General features: G+C 40.3%; 1 protein-coding gene across 2 annotated transcripts in view; it reads right to left on the reverse strand.

Annotated features, from left to right (window-relative positions):
- Positions 1-27,044, reverse strand: part of PDE7B (phosphodiesterase 7B) — a 181,974-nt gene that overhangs the window by 6,737 nt on the left and 148,193 nt on the right. For both annotated transcript variants that reach the window (XM_040597936.1, XM_040597935.1), the window contains 8 exons: positions 19,880-20,031; positions 18,553-18,616; positions 16,854-16,949; positions 15,087-15,187; positions 13,452-13,583; positions 7,300-7,391; positions 6,092-6,236; positions 4,008-4,104 (listed from right to left, as the gene is read on the reverse strand). In XM_040597936.1, coding sequence (XP_040453870.1) covers positions 4,008-4,104; positions 6,092-6,236; positions 7,300-7,391; positions 13,452-13,583; positions 15,087-15,187; positions 16,854-16,949; positions 18,553-18,616; positions 19,880-20,031 — 879 coding nt within the window. The remainder of the gene's footprint in view (positions 1-4,007; positions 4,105-6,091; positions 6,237-7,299; positions 7,392-13,451; positions 13,584-15,086; positions 15,188-16,853; positions 16,950-18,552; positions 18,617-19,879; positions 20,032-27,044) is intronic.

The raw sequence follows: 27,044 nt of genomic DNA on the forward strand, positions 1-27,044 counted from the left end.
CAGAAGAGAAAATAATTTTCTGCCACTTTTATGTCTTTTCCATACCTATGCCAGACTCTTACCGTGACTGCAGTTGTGTGGACTTGAGTAGTTGGAATTATTCCACCAATGATGACCATGTTAAATGCCTAAATACCATTTTTGGACTTCTTTTTAAGTATCAGATAAATTGAGTATCCATACAAAGAAAAATCTCTCCAAGGAAACATGACTACTGAATGAACATTAAATCTGAGCATTACAGTGTTCCAAGGACCCTATTTTTTAAAACAGATTCTCTCACATGATTTTAAGACGTTCTAGATCATTTACTCACTGCTAAATTTCTTCCTACTAGAAAACTGCAGAACAGAAATTTTAGAAGAAACGTGTCTCCATCATTACTGTAGTGTGAAGTTGCTACTGTGTGCTTGCAGAAATCACCATTAAAGGGCAGTGTGGTGGAGCCTGGCAGTCGGCAGCTGTGTTTGCACTAACAAACTAGTAAGGGCCAGAGCACAGGCTCAGGCAACATGTGTTCATGTGTCAAGAGCTATGGAGTTCAAGCCATAAATGTGGAAAAAGAATGAAATTAAAAGTTTGTCTTATTAGTGTGGTGTACCTGGGTATCAGGGTATCAACCTGTGCTGCTGCACTGTACTTACATCACTAATTCCCTGGATGGTGCAGGAAGTCCCCAGAGAGTCATCTGCACAAGACTGATTCCAGACAGCAGACAGACTTAAAACAAAGTGGTTGACTGAACTCCTAGCCACCTTCATAGCAGAATATTTGACCAACTGGAGCAGGAGATGCCTAGGTGCATATCTGGAACCACCCTGAAGATTCCTGCAGGTGGCTCCTGCTGTGACAGGCCCTGGGATCTGTTTCAAATTGTTGAAGAACAGCCTGGCTGGGGGATCTGCTCACCCCAGATGCCACCTCGGACTACTGCTGCTGCAGAACTGGCCAAATTTGGCACCGAGAAGATGCTTACAGTCTGTGGAAACTATTCCTGCAGATGCAGCAATGGTCATGGCAAGACAGTCTTCTGTATATAGCTAAGGCAGGAGATGTTTTTTGTGTAGTTGAAGGTAATCAATAGCAATGATCGTGCATATGCTGGAGTGGTTACAGAGGACCATGAGCCAGCTGGATTTAAGAATTCAGTAGAAAAGCAGCTCAGGGAGTCTCATTTGTCTTCTGCCATCCAGACAACAAACACCTGTCCTGCTGGAGAGCTTCTATTTACCCATGCAAGCAATTAAAGACTGCTGTAAACGAGGTAGGTTTTGGGTGTGATGGTTTTGGTTTTTTTTTTCCAAATAAGCACTCTGAGAGTCCAATACATTTATCCTTTGTGATGTTAGTCTTCTCTAAGATACTGCCAGGGTGCAGTCTTGGTTACTGTACGAGGTACAGGACCTCTTCTGTCTACAGTATGGGAGGGAAGGACGACTAACTGTCTAGAAACTAAGGTGTGCCACTTGCCTTCAGACAGTAGTACTTCATCCATTTGATGTACTAATAAGGATGTAGTGAGGGCTGGTTTTGCAAAACTTTCCCTTAAGACAGATCTGACAGATCAGACAAAACACTGAATTCAACCCATAAAGTAACACTTTGCTTTAAATCCACTGTTTTTGTTTAAAAGCTCTTTCCTCCCCACTAGCAGAAAGTTTTGAATTAAATGCTATTGTGCTACTCAGGTTCTATAGCCCCATATAAAATACCACGTGCATTTTAAAGCCTTGCCTTTCTTTTCTCTGCAGCATACAATTTCTTCTTAAATGTGAGGGCAATATTTTCAGTTTTAATTAGATACTTAGAAAATATCAAGGAAACATTTTTAGCTTCACAAACAATCAAAAGGAACAATTCAGCAAAACCAAGACAAAATAACAGTTTGTCATGTTTCTAAATGTGCTGTTTGACTGTCTTCTCTTCTACCTCTTCCAAAAATTTTTGACGGAGAAAAAGAGTGTCTGACTCCAGTGCCTTCCCCTCTATAGGTTCCCCTCTGGGTTCAAAATGGTTTGCTTGTCTAGCTCGAAGTGTACCAACATCTTCTTGTCTTTGACAAGTCATTTAGTTGACAAAAATAAGATTTTCCTTTGCAGGGTAAGAACATAAATGATGGTCAATTTTCTTATGTTTCAAGTTGCTATAAAAGTAACTGCAAGAATTAGTTGTTGAGAACTTTCACGCTGGAGAAAACCTTCCCGGCAGTTTTAAAACCTCACTAGAGAAAATGATCATTAATGTTGCTTAAATATTAGCCATTTTCTTGAAACTTGTTTCTTGCCAGTTCCAGTTTCATATGAACAAGTAAGTTTCATTACTTACCCTCTGTCCTCATTGACTTTCAAAACATCAGAGAACAAGTTGAAGTATTTTTGCAGGAAAGGTTTGTGTTAGGGGCTGCTGTAGACATCAGGTGCTCCCTGAAATGTACTTGAGTTGTATATTTTATTTGCTAATATATGTAGTGTAGTGCGATAGACGACTGGAAGACCAGGATCTGAGTTTCTATTAAAATGACATTAGAAATGTCTGATATAAAAAATTTTGAAACTTTGTATGCATTGCAGAAGAAAGATTAAACAAGGCACTAATTGTGGTATTATCTGCCTCACCTACAGTTAAAAATAAAACCATGAGGTCTGTGGTTTTCAAGTGTTAAACTTAGTGACAAGAAAAACTTTCAGGCCCCAGCATTGTGTGTAAGGGGGCAGAGAGGTCTACAATAATATTTTAAAGTGATAACGGTACCTAAATATATGCTATTTTGTGTCACTTAGCAGGATTATACAACCACCAGTGACAGTCAGACCACGGTTTCTGCATATTCTCCCACATGAAATGCTTTTTCTCCCTGTTACACCTCTAACTGGTCTCATGCTCCACTATCCCCTTTCACAGGTATATTTTAGATGTTACACTAGTAGATCTTGAGTCTCGGGGAAAAAGCTTACATTTATAAGAGTTGAGAGTGCTGTCTCTTTCTCAGCATGGTTCCTCCATACACTCAAGGTGTGGTAATGAACAAATGGGTCTCTGTCCGCATGAACTGGATATTGATTGTGCGTTGACACATCTGACTAATAAATCTGTACCTGGCAAGTTTCTTATGTGCTTCAGAAGCATCAAAGTTAAGAGACATTTCAGCAGTTCAAACTGATGTTGGCTGAAAATTAACTTTCTGGCCTATTTGTCCTTGTTATGGACTAACTGTACCAGGTGCCAGCTCAGATGTGGCTTAATTTTGTAGTGCAGAATTTTAAGTGAATGGGAACTTTATTGTGTGCTCTTCTAGTGTTTGTACCACTTGCCTTCAGCTCTCAGGATGCTCCAAACAAAGAATTTAGCAGTGATTAAACTCTGCGGCACCCTGTGTTGTAGCACAGCATGACCTTGCCCATGCAGATAGAGCCAAATGGTATAATTACTGTGTTTCAAAAAAACCCCTGCCTGCCTGCGCTCTCTGCAGGGGTTTGAAAACATCTGCAGTATGTCCTAGCTGAGCTTTGGCTTGCCTGCTTTGGCCCTTTCAACAGCATGCTGGGAAGTGCATTTCAACCCTTTTCTCTGCATTTGTAGGCAGAAGAATGTGCCATATTTGGGAAACAGCGAGAGTAAGGCTCCCATTGGAGTTGTAGTGGGAGCATGAAAAGCAAGATAAAACAGAGTGGACAGTGTAGCGACTTTGGTGCAGTGTAGCCCTGGCACCGTTACAGCTCAGAAATGCTAACGGGGACTGGGGAGTTCTCAGAGAAGAATCCAGCCACCGGCTCTCCAGCTGGGCTCAAGTGCTGAGGCACAGCAGAACCCTCCCTCCTGCCTGATGCTGCCTGCCACAGGAGCAGTGAGGGCAAAGAAATATCTGCTGGTCTTGTACCCCTTCCCACTTTTGAAATGAAGCAAAGTGTCTCTTCAACAGCTTGTTCTTGAGGGACATTTCAAAGCAAACTGAGTAGGCTGAATGCTACTTCTCACCACACAAAAAGCCTGAAAAGAGGACTGCTGACCTTGCCGGTAAAACTCTTCACAGACACGTTCACTCCACTGTTTGCTCAGATCCCAGAGTCGGCAAGGGTTGCAAATGTCAGCGCACTTGAGTGCAATCTGAAAGCAAAGAAGAAAAGGAGCAGTGAGAAAGGAAGTTACTGTATAGCGGTGCTTCAGCAGTAAATCTGCAGTCACGAAACTCCCACACCTCACCAGCGGTGCTGGGAACGGTTAATATCACCTTTTAGAGACTCAGCTTCACCTAAATAGGCCTTTTGAGGAAAAAAACATTTATTTAAGCTGCAAACAAAACTTTCATTCAGCCCCCTGCTTTACCGTAGTAAGAACAAGAGGAGGGCCAAATTCCAAGGCTGCAAAGTGTTTTGGATATTCCTTGCATGGAATAAGCCAACAAAAGCCTCAGGCTGGCTCCTGCTGACTGCCTGGCTCAGCACCCATGGCTGATGACAAGGAAGGGAAGAGCCAAGCTGGTGTATTTGGGCATCATTTCCCTGTGGTCTCAGTGAGTGACCTTGCATCTCACTTCAATTACACTTAATCTTAATGTCGGCATATTTTTGTTTACAAAGGTAAGCACAGGGCGCTCTGCACTGCCCCTGGCTTGGTTTCACTTAGTTAACTAGTACTTTTAAGTGCTATACAGGGGAATGAGTACAGCAAGCCAAGAGGTTTTTAAAATCAAGTAACTGCTTCAGAAAAGTAAAACGTATAATTGTCTGTCTTACTGCCCTGGAACAAGATGTCATGTGCCTCATTTCTTCACAGACTGAACATAGCCTGACAGAGGTCAGAAATCATTCTGGCACCCAGGAGGAAAACAGAAGAAGTATTTCCTGTGTAAATTCAGACCTGTGAACTGGAAGAGGGAAGTCTCCCAGTCACTTTTCTCTCTGGATTAAACTGATTAGCCTTTAATGTTACTGTCCATTACAAGGACCTTTCAAACATTCTTTAACTTACCCTGATCAATCAACATTTCTTAATTATTTCTTTTTTCTTTCCCTCTTCCACAACTAATCCACCAGGTAAGTAAATCTCAACATGTCTGTGCCCGAGTCCCTATCTTCAAGAAAGTGCATAAGAAACTATTTGCAGTAGTTGAGATCTGTAATCTCTCTGCCTTTGCACAGTTTTCTTGCCTAATCTGTCCAGAAATATGATAAGCCCACCATCCTGCCCTACATGGTCCACGCAGGAATCTGACAGAAGGCTGTTTGATGGAGGACAGGTGAGCAGCTTACTGTATTTCCCACGCTGCTGGAGGGGGAAGAATTAACAGATCAGCACTTCTTTCCTTGCAGCCGTCACCTTTCCTGCAACCTCCACAAAGTGGTAACGTGTAGATGTTAGTTTTATAAATTATAATGAATACTTAAACTCCTTTATGTATTTAAGAGTGAAATTAATGTCATTTCTCCAGAAAAGCATGTACATGCAGCTACTTTAATCACAATAATGCTTTAATAGGTAGAGGTTTATTCTGAAAAGGCTTGTTAATGACTGCAGCTTAGCTGGAGGAACTAGTCTCAATCTATTTGATTTTTGAATAAAGCATGGTTTCTTCATTAGCTGGGCAGATCCACCAGAGAGGCACCTGTTGCCATGGCAACAGCTGTCTCTGCAGAGGCAGCTTCTGAACATCCATCACAGGACCAGGACTTGGGCACCTGATGTCAGGCTGTCTTGGAAAGAACACCGACCGGGGGGGGGGCTCCTGCATGATGCCAGAAAATAACACCAGTGAAGTGACATTTGCCTGAAGAGAGACTATAAACTAGCAAGAGAAGCAGTGGTCTGGAAATAAAATAATTAACAGCTTATCTTCATTTCTCAGCATTTGACACTCTCCTGTTATCTGCTGCATTCACAGCTTTTTGACTCAAGGACGTTACACAAGCAAATACTAGAGGCATCTCATGCTCGCTTGACGTGCCAGGTAGCAGAAGGCAAGTGTTTATGGTGATAGGTAAGGAGATGCTGATGTCTGGACATGCTATCGTATGCTACTCTGACATACGCTAGGAAATACTGTGACTTGCAAAATTAATAAAAAAAATAGTGGAAAAATATTTTTTCAAGTTACCTGAAGCATAAAATGTCTGTCTTGTGCATCCTCCAGCCTCAAATCCTGATTGTCAAGGTGAGATTTCAGACGGACCAGAAACTCATTCTGCCTGTTGATGTCTGTTGCCAAGATCAGGGAGCCCAACTGCTGCTCGATGTCCTGTCTGGAGTTAAGACAAAAATAAGCCACTTCAGTCATGGAATTGTTGAACATTAACAGCTCAGAACAACGTGCTATGGATCATAGCTAGCATAAAGCTTCCTCTTTCTTTATGGATCCAGTCTAGTCTGTTTGGTCAGTCTCTGCTGGGGTTTTCAGGGTGCAGCTGTTCTGACTACCTAAATGGGTTTAGGAGGAATAGATAATGTAGAAGAAAAATGCTTGTTGGCATAGGTGGTTCTGAAAGCTTCTGGAAAGAGCTAGCAAAGTAAAAAAATCCCAAAACAACAGCATGATGCACCTAGAAAAATGCTCACATCTTACTTCAGCTGCTCAGAGCTGGGTGGTGAATACTGCAACTTTGAAGTTGCAGTTGAAAGTTGTGAAGGACTGAAGTCTTTATACAGTACAACTGAAGTTGTTGGTCTGATGCAAAGGTTTCGGGAGGGATATGGAGCTTACTGCCTCCAGGTAACTCGTTTATATTCTTGGTAAGGTCACCTGTGATTACAATTTAGTATTGCAGGCTGTTCATTGTCTCCATCTCTATTGAGGGGAGTAATACTGCACAAAACCAGCAGGTAAAAAGTCAGCATCATTGGCCAAGCTGCTGATGTTGTGCTTTTCTTTATGGCTTCACCCCAAAAGATGGTGAAGACTGAACCACACCTCCTCAGTCAGGTGTGGAAGTCCTGAGCAGTCTCAATGCTACTCAACCAACTCTTTCATTTTTCTCTCTATTTCATGCTTTTTAATCACTAAACCTTTCCATATTCAGTTGGTGCTATGTAAAATGAAAAATGCTAACAATGCATCTGGAAAGGTCCATTCCTGCTGGGACCCTCACTGTTCCTGGCACTGACAGTGGCCGTTCCTGTGCTGCAGGAGTGGCAAGGTCTTAGTACTTCTGCTGTGTAACTTTGTCTCATGATTTCATACTGGCACCCAGAGAGGGCAGGAATTCAGCCTGCCCTGAATCCTGGGCCTCTTTGCCAGTGTCCTTTTAAGAAGAGTGAAGAAAGCCATGGGCTGGTTTCAGTGATGCATTTCCTGCAGCGGACACTTACGTCACCTCCTTGGGCAGATGGGCGAGGAGCCGTGACTCTCGAAGCATGCCTATCGTAGATCTCCAGTGATGATTTTCTAGCACTGAAACATTCTGAGGATGAATAAAAGGAATAAATTAAAGGATTAGGCAGTTATCCATGGTACAGATACAGATCCATATCACATGATACCTGGAGCTGGTTGGAAGTGCTGTAACATCAGGCTAGAATGTGTGCTTTTTAGCCACCTTTTGGATTTGAGGAATTGGTCTGGATTTCTATAGGTAAGGAAATTCTATGTTTCCTAGCTAAGATCAGCCCTAGAGTCCTGTCCTACAGTTTGAGTCCTGCTGTGAACAGAGGAGCTAATCTCAGATGAGTGGGAGGTAGCTTGCGTTCTAATAGATTCATTAACGAATTAATTAAAGCATGAGTGCATAATCATATTTTCATCTCCTACTGATCTCAGGTTGACTTCTCAGCTTCTACAGTTTGAATGCAGAGTGGATAAGAAAAAGCAAACTAAACCGCCAAATTCCCCTTGGAGTCGGGGAACTGGAAGCTGCCTGCAGCTGGTCCGTGGAAGCAAGAGGAGTATCGGTATCACTGAGCGTCTGCAGACTTCAGTAACTTAATTAGTCTGCAACAGATTTTGAGTCCTTTTTGTTTCTTCACTTCCAATTAAGTGGAACCAAAGTTACGTCGGAAATATTGCTAGGGAACAGAAACCCAGCTTTCTAGGTTGTCTGTAAATGACAACAAATTGGGTATCTTGTGCCTGATAACTTTGTATTACTATCCTAACGCACAATGCATTTGCCAATCATCACTTGTTTAGTTCACAGAGTACTTTCCATCACTGAACGCCTCACTTGTTCAGAAACCTCTAGCACAATTCTTATGCACAAAAGCATCTGCTCGCTGCAGAGAAGCTGCCCAGCGGAGCACCCCCTCCAGTGAACGGCACAGTCCTCAGTCACCCACAACAACGAGCACAGTGTGAACGAGATGACTTGTCACCCAGCAATAGGCACCCTCTCAGGGGAGTTATGGCATCTGATCCCTGTTTTGGGCAGTTCACGTTTTTTGCAGCAGATGAGCGCTGGATCAAAAAAACCCAAACACAGCCAAACCTTTTGGGCAGGCAGCAGAGCGAGGACTCAACCCCATCACTGCCAGCTGGGAAACTAGACTCGGAATCCCTCTCTCTGGCCGCTGTCAGTCTCTGGCTCCTTCTGCACAGTCCCACAGCTCTGAGGTGTAGCTGCGGTAAGTGCTGTCTTTCCTGCTGGATGTGTTGCACAGCTTCCACTTCTCCAAGAGGGACTGAACAGTATTTTCTCCTTAAGGCTTCCCCATCCTTTCTTATCTAATAACTGCTGAAACATTAAATGTTGCCGGTAACCAAGATCCAATTTGCATTTTGGTCATCTTGTCAGAATTGTCTTGAAATTTTGTGCTCAATATTAGTGCAAAGGTGAGAGTGCAAACTGCATTGTTCACCTATTACAATATTTTCTGCAGTACATTCTGTTGCTTTTGAATTCACACAATCACTGACACGTTGCTTTGGTATTTCTTTGGGGTTTTTCAGGTTTTTTTTAGTTTATTTCCCTAATAGGAATCACTGGTACTGGGGGGGGGGGGGGGGGGCGGGAAATAAAACCAACTCCAAAACTTTCCAACCATGCAAATACTAAATACTCCTCCTTGGAAGAGCTGACAGACTCAGAACTCAGGATCAGCTATGCAACATCTAAATGACTTTTGACAGCAATTCTGTTCATTAGCCAACTTAAATATCACTCTTCTCCTTTTGCCTAAATACATCAGGGTGGACTTTTGCAACCCTACAGACTGACCAAGGAAAACAAGGGAATGTAATAGGACATAACAACCAATTTTTTTGCTTCTTTCACCTCCCCAGTCCTGCAGCTGAATCATTATCCCAACAGTCACCCCAGGTCCACAGGCCACCATTTTCCTACCCTAAGGTAAAGTAAACAAACTCTGCCTGACCATCACCTTTGGGTTTTGGGAAGACTTCCAGTTGTTGAAGACAGCGCCTGTGTGCACAGCTCCTGCAGCCCCAGTCTGACTGCTCTTAAAAGATCCCAGCTGGGGAGGTCCGCCTTGAGGCACCCTGTGCCCCCACATCCTTTCCAGCATGGCAGCGTTACTTGCTGGGAGGAGCTGCTTTGGTGGCACCTACCTCTACCAGGGAATTACAATCCATGGAGGCAGTTGCTTTCACAGCCAGAACAGGACTGAGCGTGTAGGGACCCAAGAACCTTCTTGAACCCAACTAGTAGTTACTCAAAGGAAAAAGCAAACTCAGGTACCTATTCCAGACTATTTCCACTTCTGTAAGTTTCTGCTCTTTGCCTGCTGCTATAGGGAGAACTTCAACTGAAGCTGCTGCACTGTCTAGTTTCCCACACTTAGTGTACACGGTGGAGGGAAAAGTCAAGCTAACAAGCAACAACTGAGCATGAAGTCATATGACTCCCCTCTTAAATGCAAGCAGCCAGATGCCCTGAAGCTGCTGCCAACAATTAGAAGAGTCGGTTATTCCATCTAGGAACACTCTGCTGCCTTATTAAGACTAATTGCCATGAGCTATCTGATTGCCAAGGCTGGTGGGGAGATAGCCCACACAGGGAAGTCTATGTGCTGGCTTACAGACTGGGCTTCTCAGCTCTGCTTTGCCTAATGTTTAATTTCTTTAAAAACTGAGTAGAACAGGTTTGTTTTAAAGCCTGCATGATAGGAAGTCTCTGTCACATCTACTGCCTAAAACTAGTGGATTGCTATAACACAGACTTCAGGACTGTGAGGAAAAAAATTGACTTTTTACTTAGACTATCACCAAATCTCCAATCTGTGACATTCCCTGAGCCATTCAAACCACTGCACTTGACATATGCATTTGGAAAGGGTAATAACTGGAAGAGAGAAAGACTCACTATTAACTAGGTACAGAGAAAACATCAGTTTTAATTCGGAGTGGAAGAGGATCTAACTCTCTTTCAATCTGGTAATCTATTCTTAGCCACTGAGCAGCTGGTTTAACTACACAATGTTAAAAACCTGAAAATGATACTTTAATTAGAAATGGTGCTTTTAAAGAAAACTGCAATGTAGAACTGTCATAACTGATGCCAAAATATATTTTCCTAATTCTAGTTTATATACATCTATATTAGTTGTAAAGCAAGTCTTTCATAGATTTCTGAAACCTGTTTTGTAATACAGATATTGTATGGGATCATTCCAGACTTTTATGCTACTACCCGAACAAAGATAGATCTCAAGTCTCTATTACTGAAGTTAAAACACAACATTTATATCAATATCAATGCCATTTGTTTTCTTAGGAAATTCATACATATTTTTCAGTAAAATAGAGTTTGTTTGTTTTAAAAAGGAGTATGACTTTTTCTGGTGCTAGGTCTGATGTGGAGCTTTGGATGACTACACCGCAGGATTGCTTCTAGCAGAGCAGTCTTGAATTGTATGCTGCTTTCAGTTAAAAGCAGCAGAAATGATGTTGGATAAGCCAAATGTATCAACCAGAATTTCAATTGTGACTTTTAAGTCTACAGAGACCTAAGACAGTGATTATCAAGCACGAATAAAACTTTTTTTTTTTCATTTTAATGGCAAATGGAAGTTAGAAACAAAGTCTGCATCACGTAACAAGGAATGGTGTTGTGCTCCTCAAAGGAGAAATAAATGACCTCCAGATCCCTACTGTCACATTCTATACTCTCAACTGTCTTTGTAAGACTGGAGACTTGAATGAGGCACTTCTGTTTTTGTGGAAAATAACAGTGCCTCACATGCAATACACTCTTGTGGAAATTACCCTATTGTTTACAAAAAAAAAGTCTTGGATCATAAAATATAGATTTAGTTTGAAAATAAATATTGAAAGCTCTGAACTAATTGGTGATGACACCTATCTTCCTGAAACATGATTCTCCTCATAGATGCACTTCAGAAGCTGTCAAATGCTTTGTACCTTTGTCAAATACTGACTAACCTCATTCTAATTTAAATGTACAATCAAGAGCAAAGAGATGCCATAAACAGATAACTCAGTCTCGGTTACAGATGACTGCCAGCTATGTTAAAATTACTTACTTTTGTTTGATCATTTTTCAGTCCCAGCAGTTCTGTGGCTCTGCTACATAAAACCCAAAAACTCTACAACTTTTTTGTTTCGGTTTCAAGCACATGTTAAAGTACTGATTTTGAGAAAAATATAATTTGTTGTTTTAAAGCCTATTCACTGAATTTAAATTTTTGACTAAAAATGTTTTCGGCAAAACTTTTTTCCAGCATTGTTATTTTTTTTGGCATCCATGCACTGTGTACTACTAAAATCTTTGGAAACAATCTGGGATCAATTTCAGATAAAATAACGTAAGACAAACTTGCCAGTGAATGTCCCTAAATAGGATATTAAAAATCAAATTTGCTGTTGAAAGATTGCATTTTCTGTATTGTTACTGCCTTTTCTAACCAACATTTGAAAGTATTTCAAGCCCAGTTAGCTGAGCAGAAACCACCTCTCCAAAATACTAATATTTTATTTTAGCTACATTTCTTACAGATTAGCCTGAATTTTCAACCTAATTATATATTACTGCTTCCCACTATTAATTTGAGAAGAAGTTGTTTATAACTTTTAATAGGACCAGGGGTTTTGTGGAATGGCTCTACCCACTCCTCTTCAAAGGCTCCTTAACATAACCTTCTCAAAGTCTCCTGGCTTAGTGCCCTGGCTTTTTTCCCTCCCCACCCTGCTGGCCTGACATTTAGGAAAGACTGGAGCAAAATACACCAGACACATATGGGTATGACTTAACAACCTGCATCAGCTTGTGACAAGGCCAGTCACAAAGTTTTAAGTGTCTGAGCATCACCATGCCCTGGCTGAGACTCCCATGGTCCAGCCCGTTCCCATACCTCAGGGCTGGACAGCTGCACAGTTACACGATCCACTTATGGGAAAACCCAAACGTTGCTTGAGTAGGGGAAAACAAGAGAATCTCTTTTCAAGTAGTAAGCACAGCGAACCCTTGATTTGCTAAGTATGTATAGAAAGGTGCATAGCTAATAGGGAGTCTTCTTCAGTTAGCTTAATTTTTAACTTGGGCTGTTCTATTTCTGACACCTTATTACAAAGGCTGAAGTTGACTCTTCCAAAAGCTAGAAATCGATGGTAGCTATGAATAACAGTTAGTGCAACCAAAATGATTTATGGCACTGCTTCAGCATGTATATGTAAGTATAAGGTAAAGAATACAGGTGAGCATATACAATAACGTGTACATGCACGCAAAGATTATAAACATAGGACAGCTGTAGGTAAAATCCAGAGCTACAGTGATTGCCATATATATTCAAAAAGGACCACAAAAACTGGGGCAGGATGGGTTCACTGGTAGTTACTGAACAAGAGTGTCTGTGGTGGTGTTTCAGGAAGTCTACTACTGCTTGCCAGAGCTTGGAGGATGTATACCAGGTGGAACAACTCTGTACTTATCCCAGGCTTAAGTCTCTCTGTGAGAACTTTTACTGGCTGTTCTTAGAAACAGGATACTGGGGTAGACAGCCTGTGGTGTGACCTAGTGGCTGTTTTAAAAGTACTTTATATCTCTAGGCACATTAGTGTAAATATCTACAACTTTTCCTTTGGTTTCCTCTATCTTCTATTTTTTTTTTAATTGCAGGATTTAATTTTGATTTTTTTAATGTGTTTAATTTTACTAGAGCCCCATGAAGCAAAAGGGTTTTTTAATACAATGCCAATTTAGAACATGCCTGCTACTTACTTGCTCATTGAAGGAAGATGAAGTACAAATTGTCTCCTACCCACCGCTCCTTACCCCAGATGATCTACAGCAGAAATAACCCAGGCAACTGATTTGGCTTAAATGTCCTCAACAAAATCTGACATTTCCACCTTCTTTCTCATATGTATCAGCTTTGCTGTAAGACGACACCCAGTGAAAAGCTTAACTGAAATTGTCCAGACTCTAAAGTGCAGGCTGATTTGATCAACATCCCCCCGCCACCAGATTTTGGCATTAAAGTTCACTGCAAATTGCTTAGACACTCCTTGACACCATTTTACAGATTATAAACTTGATGAGCAGTTTTACCTGGTACAGGCTGGCAAGGTGGTGTTTAGTTTTAATCAGAAAGGGTTGGTTGACCCCTGGATGATCAACATCATGAGCTGCAGCAGCTAGTAGTCCGAGCATGATGTCCGACGGGGTGAGGAAGTTGGCAAGCTGAATTATACATGTTAATTACAACAAGAACATGAACAGTAACCTTTTTTTTTTTCTTTTGGCAAATAAAGAAACAAGCTGACTTTTGGCACTTTGCAGTTTTGTAGCCATTTTTACACAAATGCCAAATATAAAATAAATTTTGTGAACATTTTTAAGATGACTGTTGAACAAACATCTATAAAGATACCAGACTATATACTCGTATTTTATTACAGTTTGTATTTCTTATCTCTTTATCATTCAAGCCAATATAAGGATTGTTGCTATAGAAGTGCTTGAGCATAGTCTAAGAGATTCAGCTTTAAAAAGTATGTAAGTATACTAGCAGGTCGGCATGTGTTAGCATACATGATAAGAGCTCTGCCTCACAGAGTACTTAGTAATACCAACAATATGTCAGGCTTCATTTCTCCAACACAGCACTGTGTTGTAAAACACGGAGTTTATGCACTCTTGAAATTTCAGACTTGGCTGTTAAGGTATCTCAGCTTAAACACAGGTATTTTATTAGAGAACATAATTTACATTTCTAACTAGAGACATCCAAGTTCGAAAACCTGCCCAGATTTTCTTCTAATATACAGCTTATAATTCAGAAACAAGTTTTGTTATTATTGGGAAAAAAATAGGAAGCCTTAGCATTTTCTCTGTTTGAGAGTGAGGTAGTTACTACCAGCCCGGTGATTCTGTACAGGGTACAGGCCTAGACGCTGAAAAAAGCATCCTGAGATGAGAAACGAGGAGCAGTATGGTACAGATTCTGGATGCTGGCTGTCTTCTGCACTTCTTGACAGAAGGGACTTGCAGATCTTGCAGGAGATGGAAATACAAGAAAGCTGGGGCCTGCTCCTGTCCTCACCATTACTATATTCTGGTCTAACAGTTTGCTGATTCTAGCAGAACTTATTTTCATTTAAGTCAAGCCAGGAAAGATAAGTTATATTCTTATACTGTGGCTCAGCATTACGCTGTCACAGTGCCTTCCAGTAACACATAAAGCAATGTCAAAATTGCTGCAGCAGTCAAAAGCTGCTGTTCACTCCTGCAGAGGATACCCTTGTCACAGACCCAGTTGAAGGGACTGTTTTCCCCTCTTCTGGTGTTGCACTGCCCAATTTAGTATTTACAAATACTGATGTGAGGGGCTTGTCCCCTGAGGTGACTGAGGAACAGGCACATGTTGCCTTCTGATGGCTCTGATGGGAGGACTGCAGACACTGGTGGGTGGCTGGTACACATGACCATGGTAGCTGCAGTTCGTACGACAGCACTTTGATATGTCACCTGCATGATGAGAAGTGACCTCGGTAGCTTGTTTGAAATGTCTGTAATCTGTAGCTGATCCTGCTACTGACTTGTTGCTGACTGCAAGCACAGAATCATTTTCCGCTACCTAAAAATAGCTTTTGGTTGGGTTTGTTTTTTGTTTTTTTTTTCAATCCTGGGAAAAACATGTGAGAATTATCTGAAAGCAACATCAGTGTGAAAGGTTGTCATTACCTTGGGCTCCCTCAGATAGCAGTGCATAGCTTGTGTGACATCAGCAGCATGGACAGCATTGTGGTATGGGTTTTGGCTATGGTAATCTTCTTGAACCATAACTGGGAACCAAAACAGAAAACAAAGATCCTTTTGTCTCTGAATGCCATGGCCACAAGTGGGAACTGGATTTAAAACACAATTTGAGGTTTTACAGTCAGCTGCCTAAGGAGTTTCTTCAAATAGCTGTAGCTTACTTAGACTGGTGCTCTTATTGGGATACCTTTAGAGAAAAAATGCATGAAAGGATTTGTGAGGCCCAAGGGGATATACTGGGTCTAGTTCATAAATCAACTCTTTCTTGCCTTCGTGAAGGCTCTCATTCAGGAGTAAAATAAATAAGGAAGAGAGGCAAATTTATCCACATTGGAGTGTAATTATTTAGGCTGCTGTCACAGGGAAGTAATATGTCATTAAGGCAGTACCACCTCTTTTACAGCAGCAGGGAGTGAGGCCCTGATACCCTGGCATCATTTGTTATTTAAGTGACTGACTACAGTCAGAGGCACTCCTACATCTTCCAGGCAAAGAATCAAAAGATACAGCGTCGGGGTATCCGAAGCAAAATCTTCCGTGATAATTTTAGTCACATCTATGTGTTCATTTTAAAATACCAGTCCCTCTTGTTTTAGTTTGCAGTGCTGGAACTGGTCCAGCTGGACCAGGAGCACCAACTTTTTAACTCTCAGCTTTCACTCACACAGAAGATCATTGAGGTGTGTGCTCTGCACTCATCTGTTCCTTGCAGCAGTGCCTGCACCACTATGTGGTCTCAAGGCAACACCATGTGAACACGGGAAGCTGCACATGATCTTGCCCAAAGCACTTTCCTAGACACTATCAAATTAATCAAACAGAAAAGTAACGGGCAAATTTCCCATGGCACTCATCTCCAGCATGGGGAACGCCGGAGAAAGTCCTAGCCTTGGGTTTGTTTCCAGCTCCACAGGCATCTGAAGTTACAGTGGGTAATCCTTTAAACCCTGAGTACTGCTAGCTCTAATTATCTGAGCATCCACTTCATGGCTGCCCACAGGAGTTAGAATCAGCAGGGAGATTTTGTCTGTCTCCACGCCCGAGGAATGCTTTCCAGAAGTGACGATTAGGCAGTCTTAAAGAAGAGACCCTGCACTGGAAACTCCGCCTGACAGCCTAACAAACCAGCATTCAATTGCATTCAAAACATGATGCAAAAAGTAATTGATTTTGGCCAATTTCTTCTTTTGGTTCACTGACAGCATGGGGCTAATATTTCTGTTGGCAGTAACAGCAGCAGGGGCTTTCATCAACACTATTCAGTGCAGACAGCTTGATATAATTTGTTAAATTTTGCACACAAGCTTCTAACTGCCCTGTGTCTCAGTGGTCTATTAGTCACTAAAATAATTACACTGCACCACAATTGTACTGTGCACGGGTAGGTTCTGCAATGTCTGGCCACATCTCTGCACAGCACACTTTTTTAAAATCAACAGTGAAACAGTGGTACTGGGATGCTTCAGCCCGATGCAGAGTCCTTTAAGTCCCTTCATTGACTTAACAGGTACTGAACCAAGTACCTGAGTGCCTGCAAATTGTATGCTAATATAGATCACAGAAATGTTTTCCTGAAATACCTGCAACAATGTCATGGTTTTACATAGACACGCAGACCAAGCCAGTGCCTTCTCTGATGCCCTACTTAAGCTGTAAACTACATTTAAAGATGGCTTTGAGGTGAGCACTTACCTAAAAACCTGTGTAATGTAACCATATCTAACTGGAAATGGTGAATAAGTCCATGCACGTTGAAGAGGTGACAAAGCAATGTTACCAGACTGTTTCCTAAAAGCAGAAAGGAACAACCCTTAGATTCCCTTAACATGTAGTTAGAAAGTAAGACTAAAAATCTCGATAATGTCCTAACCATTAGTCAGCTCCTGTCACCTTAGCTCATATCATATGAACTTTGCCAACACTCATATACTGAAAAGAGGCTTATATAAATTACTCCTATATATAATCAAGATTCGATGGTACGGCTGTACCAGTGGAGTCCCATTCTGGTGTCTAGATGTCACAAAGTCATATTTGCTGTTTCAACATGACACAAAAGCCAAAATTACATAGTTTTAACTGAAAATCTTTTGACAGGCTTGTTTGAGAACCATATCATTTTCATAACCCAGGTCTACCTCCAGAATTGAAAGAAAAGAGAATGGCTTTTCTGCCACTTCAGTTTGTTATGCTGTACTAATTAATTAATTACTGAGAAATCAGCAGGTTTTAGGGTTTCTTTTATTTTACACATGGCTATACAAACACGTAATTAACCCATGTACCTAGCTCAGCTACAATCGTATCTCATAGTGATGATGCAGACAGGAAAAATGAGTAGCAGCATTTACAGTCTCAAGTCCCACTGTAATGTTACATTGGCCTTACTGTGAATCCAATATTGGCAACACTGTCAAAATTGCGCCTAACTAGTATTATATGAACAACTATATGTACACACAGTATTCAAAAAAGTCTGCACTGCATAATTCAGCAGCGATGTTTCCAGGAAAGTTAGAAAAAAACCCCAAACCAAGGAACCCATAGAACATATAAATGATGTCTGAAGAGAGTCTTTTCTTATTTAATGTAACTCAGGAAAGAAAATAAATCTGTGTATGAAGAGGACATGGAAATTTATTTGGCCTTGACTACTGAGCAGGGGAGTGGAAAGGTAATTTAGAAGAATTACACCATTGCTTCCCTTGCCATTTGCAGTCCTTTCCAGTCTCCGCTGCCAGTCACTCAGCTGAATTGCCCTCTAAACCACCGTTCTGCTACACCTTCTGACCCAGCCAAATCTAATTAGATCGGGTTGAGGAATGAGGGATCTCATTCCTATGAGCAATACATAAAGAAGAAAGGTGTGATCATGACTCTCTTCCGCAGTTACCTGATCAGGAGGTGTTGCCCAGACATTGATGTGTGTGTGGTGTTACAGGCATATATTCAGACAAAAAAATTCACAGATTTTTTCCTGTATTAATGAATTTCCTGATTTTTGCTGCTGAACAGAAGCAAGGGTATCTTCAGTCAATAGTAACTCATGTTGATAAAAATCAACTCATTATGGAGGTCTGGACTTACAGACCAATGTATCTAATAGGTATATTTAAAGTACCTTTGGAAATTCCCAGGTAAAGGAAACAGAAACACCTTGAAAAGGTGACCACAACAGATGCAGGAGATTAGATTAATACAAACCCACACTTTAAAAATTATCCTACAGTTCATGAAAAGCCTGAAAATGTTCAAGGATATGATTTTGAGATAAGTTAACTGTGTCCAATTTCCCTTCAGTAATCTACACTGGAAATACTTAGCAATGAATTAGGGATTTTTAGAACAGCTATGTATGAAAGATATTAAAACAAAACCTAAAATTACTTACCATTTGTCAAGCGGTCAAACAAGAAAATGTCAAAATCCCACATTCCCACTTTGGATAGCATATGCTACAAAAAAAAAGAAATATGGAAAGGCAAATGACTGGTATGTCAAACTGTAAAGCAGATTTAAATTATTACTCCACAGTAATCAATCACAGGATTGCTTGCAGCAGCTATAAAGTTTAGTTCAGGAAAGCTAGAGAGATGTATTTGAAATATCAGACATCAGAAACCAAATTTAGCTATACTGCATAAAATATCACTTGCACTTTTTACTGAGGAGGTTTTGAACTTGACATTGAAAGTACCTTCTATATGGAGCTCAAAACATTGAATACTATAAAACAAAAGATTACAAAAATAGACACTTCCACTGCACAACTTTTTTATTCTTCTTTCATGTTCCCAAATCAATTTAGTATGAATTCTCTTAGGTTTTTATTACAGTAAACCACAATCTTAGCTCTCATGGTGACTACAAATTAAACTTTGTTAAACAAACCAATATACAGGAATAGCTTTTATAAACTTACATACGGTGCTTCTGCCACGCAGAAGAATCCATCATTATCACCATATACAGTGTTTTTACAGCTACATCAGTTCAGTCAAGAAACTGACTCTGGACTAACTGTATGACCTGCAATGGCATATGTGTGAATGAAATGTGCGTTCACTCCCATCGCTTAGTCTGTATTCAAACCCAGTTATGGATTCTTTATTACTTTCTAACACCTAGCACGTAATCTTCTCTTGCAGAGAATAAAAATTTCCTAGGCACATAATCCCAATGTCATCAGTTGCACGAGTTTTTTTAGAAAATACCATTCAAAGAAAGTATAAGAGCTGCAAAATAAGATAATTATATTTTTATTATTGTGAAGTTCTTTGCAGTGAATGTTCCCTGTTTCCTAACCTTTGCCATCACAGAGAGCTGTTGTGGGTTCCCTGATAAGATGCTCCATACCAGCTGAGAGACAGCTGTCTTTTTTCAAGTGGATGAACTAAATCCTGTGTTGAGGCTGCACTTACTTAAACCAGTAACTCAGCCAGGGATCCTTCATCCTTTAATAAATCCAGATTATAATTTAAGTTGACAGAATCTGAAAATGCTGAATAGATTTAGACATGTCCTTGTTGCTTTGAGACTAAGCCTTTAAAGCTGTAAGCATAAAAGAGGAACGGACAGTCTGTTTGCTGTGAGGCAGGCAAGTAATGTGGGCCATTTAAGAAAGATCAGCCATACATTTGTTTGTCTGAAGACTGAAACACAACCGATGCTTACTGGAATATTATTAAAAGAAATGGAGATCTGGAGACCTGTCTTACCCTTGCTTGCCCAAGGTAGTCCTCATCCAGTAGGTACAGAGACGCTTGCGGTACAATTCCACGCAGTAACCGGGATGCATGGAAATACCTCTGGAAACTTAACAGTCTTTTCACTTTTTTCTTGGTGCCAATTTCCCCTGAGAGTGTAGTATCTGTGAAAAGCAATCAGTACAGCAACCATGAAACCCAAGATGGATGACATTCTCAATTACTTAAAAAGAGAAACAGCCAAAACTTTAAAATAGTGATACAAAAATCATCAAGTTCATGCTTCTTGCCAATCCACATGAAGGAGCAGTATTCAAATCCCTATACTTCAGCATAATATATGTGTTTGCTTCAAAAAGGAAATACATTCCTGTAAAAGAAGTACTAACATAGAACTTGGAAGACCTGAGTTCAGTACACTCACTGCCTGCCACAGGCTTTAATGTGATCCAGGTTAAGTCATTGTGGGGGTGAAGTATCACCTAACTGGACAGGTCTGGAGGGAGCCTAAGTGACTAGGCACGGGAAAGATGCTCTTATTCTTCCGTGCCTCCTTTCCCTAGCTATACAATTGAAAATGGCACTACCTTGCTACCCCACAGGAGTGTCACTGGAATACATTAAAACTGCATAGCACTAGTATGCAAGGTGATTTTGGATATAAAATCAGAAAAGTGACAACAAAAGAGAATTCAAAATACAGTCTGAAAGCACAAATGTATGACCCACTTTTGGAAAATGAGAGAAAAGAAAGGAATAAGTAAGAATAGGTTAATAATCCTATTGTATTGTCTGCTGTCATTCCTGCACATTAAGGCAGTTTATAAATGAAGAAAATATCTTAGTTCTACAATTAGGAAAGCAAATATATTCAGGCAATACATGCAATTCTAGTTATACAAGAGTATGTTTTTTTCACTCAGTACCAGGATAATTCTAATTCCCTAATGCTGTATTAAGAGATTTTCATATAGGGCTAAATTTGACACAAGAAGCAAGGCCGTTTTTATACAGTAATTAAATCAGTAACTAGAGTAATTAAATTACCTTGTTAGCAAGAAAAATACCCAGGCTTCCTAAAACTGACAATGACTTAGGTGATTTCATCTGAATTTTTAACAGAACGTCATGTACAGTTACGATATTTTCGTTTTGCGGTCTGGTATAAGTTTTTCAAAAAGGGAGGACTGAAACTGGACAGTTGTTTGAAGGTAGTAGATTCAACACAATTTTATTTGTAAGAAGAATCTTGAAAGAAAATGAAGATTAAACATTCCTTTGAGAGAACAGTAATGACTGAGAAACAAGCTGCATAGCACTTCACTGGACTTCAGATTTAAATAAGAACTCAGGAAAAATATCCATGCACTGAAGATGACTCTCCCTATTCTGCTTTTTATTTTCATGAAAAAATGCTGAGCACTGTTCTGCTGTGAAATTAAAGTTTTACTTTGTATGCTGTTTTTATCTTAGAATCATAGAATCACAGAATGGTTTGGATTGGAAAGAACCTTAAAGATCACCTAGTTCCAACCCCCCACCATGGGCAGGGACACCTTCCACTAGACCAGGTTGCTCAAAGCCCCATCCAGCCTGGCCTTGGGCACTTCCAGGGATGGGGCATCCACAGCTTCTCTGGGCAACCCCTTCCAGTGCCTCACCAGCCCCACAGTGAATAATTTCTTCCTAATATCTAATCTAAATCTACCCTTTTTCAGTTTAAAACCATTCCCCCTTGTTCCATCACTGCATGCCCGTGTAAAAGGTCCCTCCCCAGCTTTCCTGTAGCCCCCCTTTAGGCACTGGCAGGCTGCTATAAGGTCCCCCCAGAGCCTTCTCTTCTCCAGGCTGAGCAACCCAACTCTCTCAGCCTGTCTTCATAGGAGAGGGGCTACAGCCCCTGGATCATCTTCATGACCCTCCTCTGGACTCACTCCAACAATGTCCTCTGTATGTTGGTGTCCCCAGAGCAGGACACAGCACTTCAGGTGGGGTCTCACAGAGAGGAGTAGAGGTGCAGAATCAGCTACCTCGATCTGCTGGCCATGCTTTTGGTCCAGCCCACAATTCGGATGGTTTTCTAGACTGCAAGCGTACACTGCCAGGCCATGTTGAGCTTCTCACCAACCAACACCCTTAAGGCTTTCTCCTCGGGGCTGCTTTCTTTATGAGTATTATTATTCTGAGAGGTTTTTCAGAAAAGCCATTAAGGTTTTTTGAGATCATAGATGGTTCAGTATTTGATTTCTCCACAGCAGATGTGCAAGTACCTTCTGTAGCAAGTTTCTCCTGTAAGTAATCCAACAGCTATTGAGCAACTCTAAATCAGTAGCAACAACAACAAACCCCCCCATACTTACACACTATCAATAATGAATGTATTTTCTTACACCTGTAAGTATCACAGTTCTCGTGGGCAGCCGAAAGACGCCACCGAGTTTTAAAAATATAAAAGCACAAAATAATCTTATTGCAACTTGACAAGCCATGTGTTTTCAAGAATGCAAACAGTAACAATGTCACTACTGTACCAGCCTGAAGGTTAGATTTTCATTTATGATGTGACAGCACCTGCCTTAATTCTCTCACACATTTTAAAAGCTGGAACAATTTCATGGCCCATTGAAGGAGTGACTAACATAGGTGCTAACAGTTACCCAGTGACAGCGACACGTGCAGCAACCAGTAACGTTTTCACATTTCTTTATTTATATAGTGCTGCTAAGAAAAGGCTGGCATTCAGTTTAATTCCTGGACAACAAAACACTCTTAAAATTAATTCACTCTTTAAATTTAGCTGATTCTTGCCCTTACAGCTTTTCCTAACTCCATCCTTGCCCCCAAGCTGTCACTGCTTTCAGGTAACAAGTTAAAATTTTAATGTACAGAAAACTTCCCTTTTGTACATTAAAAATGAGAATGTCCTCCAACTAATTTTTATCTAAATTAATACCTGTTTTTTCAGTTAAATACAGATTATTGAAATCACTCTCTGTGCTCCCCTAAACTGTTCTTAAAACGAGTCCCAACAAGCAGCCATACCGCTGATTTAGGAAGAAGTGGGTATTTTATCCTTTGGATTAAGAGATTATTTCAGTAGCACAAATAATACTTAGCAAATCACAAACACATCAGGCTGTAATAAATAAATTCTTATTGTGAAAAATATTTTCTGAATTGAACCATCAAACTTGTTGCCTCTGCTTTCTCACATTGCTCTGTACGGCTGTCAGGGGTCTGAATTGAAATTTAATCATCAGCAGATAGCGCCTCTGAAACATGACATGCTGCTTCAGATGAGCACCGTATTACAGCAGATTATGCAAAAAAGATTACCCACAATAATCTGTTGCCCTGTATTTTCATTCATAAGGGAAGGAGTTCATAATACTGATAAAGAAGAGTAGGAAATGTATTTTTAAAATGGGGCTCTGACAGAACAGCCCAAATCCCGCGCTGCAGGCTATCAACATGCAAACTCTGGATGTTGGCTTAAAGGATATCCTGTTACAATCACATCCTTTGGGTCATTTCAGTAATAATTGCTTTGTCTATGAACCACAGAACTTGTCAGACGATGGCTACGACCCGTAACAGATTACTATGACATCTGCAATAATGTACCTCATTGTGATGGTGTCTTGCATAAAATTGGACTAAGACTCTGTCCCTCTCTGAGCACAACACCCCCCAAACTATTATAATCTCATCAGCAGTTTCTCTTTCCCTTCCCAAGACCAGTGCAAAACGAAAAAGAAAAGCGCAGCCATATGAAGTTGAGAGAAAAAAGACGACTAAAGAGGTGAAGCAGCTGAGAGTGAAAGCTTGAATTCTGTCAGTTCAGCAGTCGCACCTGACTCTCCCAACAATGAAGTGCCATTCCTCACACATGGAATCCACCAGCTGACACAAAATCAAGATGCGGTTTTAAGATGAGATTAAGGGTTTATGTGAATGACTTACAGCAATGCGCTGAACATGCCACTTCCTTACTAACAACTGTAAATTTCAATTTAGATTGGAAATACAAAATTTCAATGATGACACTTGATGGAAGTCATACAGTGACTTTGAAACAAAGTTATTGATAGCTATTTCTAATTAGGTTAAATTGAATTACCAGTAAATGAATCAAAAATATCACTGCAGATAAAACTGAACTTCAACTGTGGAACTATGAGTACTAAACCATACACTGTATTATCTAGTTAAAGAACACAAGCTGCAAGGCTCACATGGGAAGGTTTTAGTAACTGTGCAATTTTGAAATGAGCATTGAAGACAAGCAAGAACATATTTTATTTATCCCCATAAAACTTCCTTTGAGATCTGTGTTTATCTTTAATCATTGTGGCAACTTCTGAATGTTTTGTTTACCTTAAAAAAGTATCATCTGTATCTCTTAAAAGACGCCCATTCTCATATCCTGTGGAATTCCTGCCTAGCACAGCAGTTGGGGAAATCCTTCTTTGTATTCTGAACAAAGTTATCATATGGATTACACAGACATGCTGTATTAATTACATACACATTTACAGAAGCATCCATATAAGCATTCCTCACAAAGCTTAACTTTTACATTCAAAAACACAGGCGACCTGAGCTCACAGCATATCTGTCTCTTGATGTGTTTTAGCAGGCAGCAAAAATCGTTGTATTTTTCTTTAGGTAATTTGATAGCCACTTCACATATACACACTATCAGATCATGGATGATGTCTGGATACTGCACATGGCCCTCAAGAGGTTAATAAGCCACAGGAATCAATGGTTGCCTTCTCTCTCCTAACAAAGTCACTCCAGTTACACAGATCTGCTCACCTTAATGTGCGCTACGGCTCACTACACCCCAACCTCTGTTATTTCAGGGAAAGGGGTTTCCTGCACTAGGAACTGCTTCCAGTTTTCTTTTAGACTTCCTTCACATTGCTGCACTAGCGTGCGCCCACAGGCAGTGTGAATATAAAAATGATGGAGGTTATGTTAACAATGGTTGAGTTAACATCCAGAAACGATCACATAAATCAAATTTGGACAAAGATGTACTTAACTCTGCACCAGACATTCATTGCATTGTTGTTGTTCTTTCAAAGTAAGCAAACTTGGTTATGCATTCAAATAAGGCCTCTGAGTTTTTCTTCACAGTATTGCATTTTTTTATTTTATTGCACCTTAGCATACAATAAAAACAGGTCACCCAGCAGCATGACCGGATAACAAAAGGTTTAATTTTCAAAAGCCAACTGATTCAGAAGCAGAAAATATTCTTCCTTTTCTTTCCAAAAGGATGCAGAATAAATCAGGTCCTCAAGCACCTGCCTTTGACTCATAGAATTTATAATACCCATTTCCCTCTTCTGAGGATGCAAAGACATTCTGTATCAGCCACCACTCTCCAACTGTATGCCTGAAACGTCAGGCAGGATTGGTACAAAAGTGCTGGAATATCTGGAAGATAAGGTGAGAGGATCAGACCTGCAATTTATTGTCCAGACAGTTTGCAAACAGCAAGGACTCTTGGAAATAATTTGGCTCTGGTCCTGTATGCTATGGAGGCAATTTCCTGCTCTGGTTCGTAGCTTAACAGCTGATTAGAATGCTTTTATTGGAGAGCCAAAGAGATATGTAACTGATTTATGAGGAATAATTGGTGTTTGTACATCTTTTTGTGTGTCAAATTATGCCAGGCCTTTAGATAACCTTTACTGAAGTCTTGTTTACCATACTCATTGCATGACTTGGTTGCTAAGTTTTTCTTATAAAGAAGAGTGCATAGCACCAATGATAGAAAAAAAATACTGTGCCTTCTTAATCTCTTCTTACATTATGGATTTATCATGTTATCCAAAAGACAACAGCAGCATGAGTAGGGATAGCTGAACTAGACCAGGTAATCTAAAAATTAATTCCAAACAATATTTCAAATTTTAATTTTGGAGAAGGCACTGGTAAACTAGAAAAAACAGATAACCTCTTCTCTCTGCACTGTCTAGCAGCATCACAAAAAGCATGGCCAGCAGGTTGAGGGAGGTGATTCTGCACCCTTACCTTGCAGTCCAAAAACCCTTCAAAAAGGAAACACTGCAGTTTTGAAGAAAGGCCTGAGAAAACATACCAAGCACCAGAAACCTATGTAAAAAGATTGTCAATTGAAAGCTTTCAGTCTAGAAGGACCAAGATGTTCAGATGAATATCCCAGTTTTAATTCTCAATCGTCTGGGGCTGGTGTGAGAAACTGACAAACAGGTTTGATTCAAAAATCCTGAGATTGTGTCAATTTTATCATCTGAATGTACACTGGTCACTGCAATTAAGAAGAGAGAGATGAACACCTTGCACTGTATCATATCTACAGATAAACAAGTATTGTACTGAAATCTTGTAAATGTAGAAATCCTCATGAGACTTTCTCAAACTATATGGGAAGCCAAAAAGCTTGTTATAAACGTTTTATTTCTACTGCTTCTCTAATGTCTAAAAAATTCTTTGTTCCTTGACTTTTGATAAAATTCAGTTTTAGAGGTCAAGTGCTTTCTGTTAGGTGCCATAGTTCATATGGGTTTCAACTGTATTATTTTTCTTTAAATGGGTAAACATTTTTTTCAATTAGGAAGAGGCTGTGAGAAAGAGAGGGAGACTTTGAACACATCAGAGAAAAACAGAAAATTAGAAGCAAAACAAAAGATCCTTTAAAATTTTCCACTTTCAGCCAAGATTCTATTCTTCAACCACCTGCACAAGTGCAAAAAATCCATGCAGAGTCTTGTTTACAGAAGAGGTACTTGTGTGCTTCTTTGGCTAATGTAGTTAATGAAATGCGAGAGCTTCTGGGACACCAACTTTCTAGGTCACCTTGCTGTGGGGTTTCCTCTTTGAACATCACTTGAGGTGATGGTGTCCTCTTACAGCTGAGTTTCCAAACCTTAAACTCCTCCGCAACTGTTGGCATCTTGGAGAACCCTAGTCATCTACTTACCCCCATCCCAAAATATATTCCTTTTGACACTGCTTGAAAGAGACTACAGAACTTAAGAAGTATGCAGATTATCCCACTTATATACCAAATTATCCCATTACACCAAGTGTGAAGAAACTAGGGTTTCAAAGACCAGTTAGGTAACAGAATATTAGCTGTAACAACAGGAAGAGGAAAAGATTAAATCCAAATTTAAGATTA

This window comes from Falco naumanni, chromosome 6 (assembly GCF_017639655.2).
Source record: "Falco naumanni isolate bFalNau1 chromosome 6, bFalNau1.pat, whole genome shotgun sequence".
NCBI lineage: Eukaryota > Metazoa > Chordata > Aves > Falconiformes > Falconidae > Falco > Falco naumanni.